At 47.5% G+C, this 4,873-nt stretch overlaps 1 protein-coding gene across 1 annotated transcript; it reads left to right on the top strand.

The window, feature by feature from the left end:
* The first annotated feature begins 1,290 nt into the window (after nucleotides 1–1,290).
* LOC119276579 (transcription factor LATE FLOWERING-like) lies at nucleotides 1,291–3,837 on the top strand. The gene is made up of 3 exons (XM_037557687.1): nucleotides 1,291–1,485; nucleotides 1,650–1,820; nucleotides 2,377–3,837. The coding sequence occupies exon 3, from the start codon at nucleotides 2,433–2,435 to the stop codon at nucleotides 3,573–3,575; it is 1,143 nt and encodes a 380-aa protein (XP_037413584.1). The 5' UTR covers nucleotides 1,291–1,485; nucleotides 1,650–1,820; nucleotides 2,377–2,432; the 3' UTR covers nucleotides 3,576–3,837.
* Nucleotides 3,838–4,873: the final 1,036 nt, after the last annotated feature.

Consider the following 4,873-nt stretch of genomic DNA (forward strand, 5'->3'; position numbering starts at 1 on the left):
TCGTATAACAGATGGAGGAAAATTAGGAGGCGGTCGCAGCTGATATTCTTATCTCGACGTAGATGGCAACATCACCTGCACTTTCTCTCCGTTCTGTTTAGAAAAAATAGGTCGGGGCCTCTTCTTCAAATACTTCAAAAATACCACAGTTTCTCAGATATTATGGTTTACAATACTTCAGTTTTTGCTGAAGCCAAACACATCAAAGTATTCAAAACCAATGTTTTTTTCAGAAACCACAATATTCTAGAAAAACTACAAAAATACTTTGCATCCAAACTCATCCTAAGTAGGTGGAAACCTTTTGCTCGATCTGTTTTTAGAAAACGGACGAATTGCTCCCTGCCTCTGCATCACCACTGTAGATGCAGACAACCCATTTCTATTTCGAAAGAAATGTTTAATTTGGGTGCATGTACATAATGCGTCTCTCCAGTTTTCTTTTATATTATAATCAAAAAGATCTAGGAGGTTCGGTTCCACATGTAGTGAGATTGTGATGGGGTAAACCCCTGCACTACACTGCAGATTACGTAGTGCAAAAACAAAATGAAGCATTGTTGAAAACAGAAGCGTAAGCTGTGTAAGATACATAAAGATTGCAGATTTGGACAAGTATTTATGAGAGCGCGTCAGCTGTGCAACTTCATGTGCTCTGCTGCCCGCTCATCATCATCCTTTCCCAACTGAACAGCCCCACAGGAACAGAGAACGCTATGCTATGCTAGAGAGAGAAAGAGAAACCATCCCATATGGTTGGGAAATACACTTTGATTTCTGATTGTATATACATCTTATATGAGATTTTTTTTATAATTAAATAAAAAGTCAAAATAGTTAAGAACGTTTTTTGGAATAAACTTGACTTACTTGCGTACTAGTACATAAATTTTCACAAACAAAAAAAACAATGTTGACTTCACAGCGAAAAAACTAAATTTATTTGCTATTATTGGTCACTATTCACACTATTTTGGCCAAAGATTTATCTTTTTTGAAAAGTAGTCAAGAGGAATTTTCTTTTTGTGAAACTTTTCTCACGAGTACAATGGAAGGCCAAGTTTATTTCAAAAATATTTTCTGAATTTTTTTGACTTTTTATTGAATTACTAAAAAAAATCATATAGGATACATATGTACCCATATATGCTTCGACTACTCTCGTTTTCCACACAGAGAAAGCTTGCTACTACCATACATAGAGTCATCATAGAGAAATAGACACATAGAGCTAGCTTAGCCATCTATAAAAGAAGAGCCCCATATACTGCCATCAACAGGAGGACCATATCCCACACGTATGATCTGTACTGTCTTCTCCCTCTCCTTCTCAGAGCTAGCATAGATCCAGAGCTTCTTTCCCGGAAGTAAAGCTAGCTAGGTTGCTAGACCGGCCGGCTTGCTCGATCAGGTCCAAAGCCATCGATTGATCAATCATCTGCTCTGTTGCCATTAGAGTGGTCTACTCCTCTCTGCAAGACACAGGTAGGTCTGCATCTATCTATCCACAGTGTCTAGTACTTCAAATCTCCGGCTACATCTTCTCCTCCTCCTCCCTTTCATGGTAGCTTGCTTGGTTGGGTATGGTCTATGAAGAAATTTGCTTCTTGCGGGCTCGAGGTCTCAGGCTCTTTCTTGGCTTATTCCAGGTCGATCGAACCGTCTCTCGGCCTTGGTCGCCGGCGTTTCTTGACGGCGTGCTAACTCCCTGACCAAGGAGTTGCCGGCCTGGGAATTGGATCAATCTTTCTCCATCGGCGGCGAAGCTAGCTGGTGCCTCCCATTGTTGTTCCATCCAGTCATCCGGTTTCATCTCAGAGGTATGGCGAGCTCCAAAGAATCTATACGCATATTAACTAGTACTAGTAGTAGCAAATGCATGCACACTTAATCAGGCTGCTTAGTAGTGAGTAGTACAGTGTATCATATAGTCCTATATATTACAGCAAAATATTTGAGGCCGGCTGGTTGTAAACTTGTAATAACCTACTTTTCACATAAAGATACAAGTGCATGGCAATACGAGTAGGATTTTGTAGAATGGCACGCATGTGTGGTAGTACTATGTAGAGGTGATTCTTGAGATTGGTAGTAAGTCGTAGAGTAGTGCAGATGGCGGTGTAATTATGGGGTTCGAGACATCTCCGGTTTCTCTCCCCCGGCCGGCCGTCCTTGTCCGCCCATCAATACCTCGCCCGCGTGACACTGCTCCCTGACGTTCACGTTTCCACCCCGGCCGCGGCCCACACACCCCTCCACTCCATGCCTCAATTTTGATTCCCTCCTCCTCGATCGTATTCGTGTCATTCATAGGTAGTACTCTATTTACGGCCGAGAACAATATGCTAACGCTTTCACACTCTCTGTTACGTGCAGCCGTCCCAGAATCCCTGCGCCAGTCGCTGCCTAGTTAGCTTCTCCCGGCGGCGGCGATGGTCACCTTCGGTTGGTCCGGCCCCGGCCTGCACGACGACGCCTATCTGCCGCGTCCTGTCAACCAGCTGAGCTGCGGCCGGTTCGACCTGGACGACGCCTTCCTCCGCCTGCTCCAGTGCGACTTCGGCGGAGGAGGCCAGGTGAGCTCGAGCTACGGTGCTGCAGTCGGAGGCGCAGCGGCTAATAACGGCGCGCTGGGATTCTTTGGCTCGGAGGTCGACGTGTTCTCGTCCGTCGTCGACGGCGCCAGCGCGCACTACGGCCTGCTCGACTCGGCGCTCGCCTTCTCCCGGGTGCTCCCGTGCGGCGGGGAGGGTGACCCCGGGGCCGTCTCCAACGGCGCCATGTTCTCCGGCTACAGCGGCACCACCGTCTGTAATATCTCCTCCGGGGAGTCCAACAACTACAGCAGCGGTGGCGGCGGCCACGACGTAACCGAGGTGGCGTCGCCGACGTCCACCATATCGCCCACCACGACGTCGCATCCCACGATTACGTCGTCGGCACAGCAGGCGCTCCACGCGAACCGGAAGCTACCCGCGGACGACTGCGCCGCCCCGCTCCCACACGCCGGCACAAAGCGCAAGGCCCCCACCACGACAGCGACGAGCATCACGTTCGGCCAGGACACCAACGCCGGAGCGGCCGGCGAGTACAAGCCGGACATGGAGGCCATGGCGCAGGTGAAGGAGATGATCTACCGCGCGGCGGCCATGCGGCCAGTGAACCTCGTCACGGAGCCCACCGCGGCGGGCAGCATCAAGCCACAGCGCAAAAACGTGCGTATCTCGAGCGATCCGCAGACGGTGGCGGCCCGTCTCCGGCGGGAGCGCGTGAGTGACCGCCTCCGCGTGCTGCAGAAGCTCGTCCCTGGTGGGAGCAAGATGGACACGGCGTCCATGCTGGACGAGGCCGCCAGCTACCTCAAGTTCCTCAAGTCCCAGGTCCAGGCGCTGGAAACCCTAGGAACGACGAGCAGCACCGGCGCCAGCGCCGCTGCGGTCGCCAGCACGGGCAGGTTACACTCACAGCAGCATTATTACAGCAACAACCCTGGGTTTCTCGGATTTGCGAGAAATAACAACAACATTTCTTCCGTCTTCAGAAATCCCAATGGAAATTCTGCCAGACTGTTGTAGTACTGTTCAGTGGCGTCTATACATGTTGCTGTTTCGTACTATCTGAGGTCGTCGTGTCAAGACTACGTACGTGGTTAAGTAGTGCAGTACTGTATAGATATATATATACTAATTAAGGTTTAGTGTCGTCGTGTACTTTTGTCCAGAATTAATTTGGATCGGTCCGCTGCAACGTGAGATCGAGACCGTGCCGGTGGCAGGACATCATTATGTGTATTGGATGGAGGAGAAAAGGATGAAATCTATGAATACTATTGAGATATTCATTTGTATTCTACTCACTTCGTTTCTAAATATAAGTCTTTTTAGACATTTTAATATGAACTATATATGTATGTATATAGATATATTTTAGAATGTTGATTTATTCATTTGCTCCGTATGTAGTTCATATTAAAATACTTATATTTAGGGATGGAGGAAGTATTAGAATCAAAGTGCCTGGGACACGACCGGCGTGGCGTGCATGTAAAATCGTAGTGAGAGCCTCCCTTCCATGAGTCATATCCTAAAATAGCATAGGAAGTTACTTTGAATATTATAATCGGTGTAATTATGTAACTAAACCTTACGTGCATGGATCATCTGTTTGCCGCACATGCATGACATGCCGTCACTCACACAATGGCTGAGCTAGCATAGGTACAAATGTGTGCATCATATAGTATCTTATAATAGCATAGGAGGTTATTTTAGAATGGTAATGACTGTAACTATATGTAAAGCGTTTATACTGCATGCATGCATGCATGATGATTTCTTCCGCTCAATCAGGGTCCGATTGCTGCACATGCATGCATGACGTCAGTTGCAGAGCTACCATAGCTGTAAATGTGAATCATTGGGTACATGGATGAGCTCCCAAACATGGCAAACTTGCGTGGATGTGCATTGGTCGGTCTCCATACCGCATATCTTTTGTTCCAGTTCCGGGATGATTAACCAGCAGTCTTCTTCTCCTTTTGCACCCCACAAATGCAACGAATCCAGGTGCGAGTGCAAAAAGGAGCTAGGGGAGGTGAGGAAGATATATAGCTAGATATGTAAAGAAAGGCTAAGCCTTTTTCCCTACCAAAAATGGATGGTCTAGATGCTACACCTATGACCTATCTCCATATCTAATCCAGTAGCTATGAATATATGTAGTATATATCCTATATATCCCCGAAAGTGATCTTCTGTGCTCGAGCACAGGTGGTCACGATATCCCAGCCTCCGGTAATCCTCGTGATTCACAATCCCTCCCGTATTGGCCCAGGTATTATTCCCGTATTTCCTGTGGCGAACAGTTAGAAGGG

Source organism: Triticum dicoccoides, chromosome 3B (genome assembly GCF_002162155.2).
Source record: "Triticum dicoccoides isolate Atlit2015 ecotype Zavitan chromosome 3B, WEW_v2.0, whole genome shotgun sequence".
NCBI classification, from domain to species: Eukaryota; Viridiplantae; Streptophyta; class Magnoliopsida; order Poales; family Poaceae; genus Triticum; species Triticum dicoccoides.

What these genes read in the sequence shown, in the direction of transcription:
- LOC119276579 (XM_037557687.1), top strand. Translation starts at nt 2,433, where the DNA reads ATGGTCACCTTCGGTTGGTCCGGCCCCGGCCTGCACGACGACGCCTAT.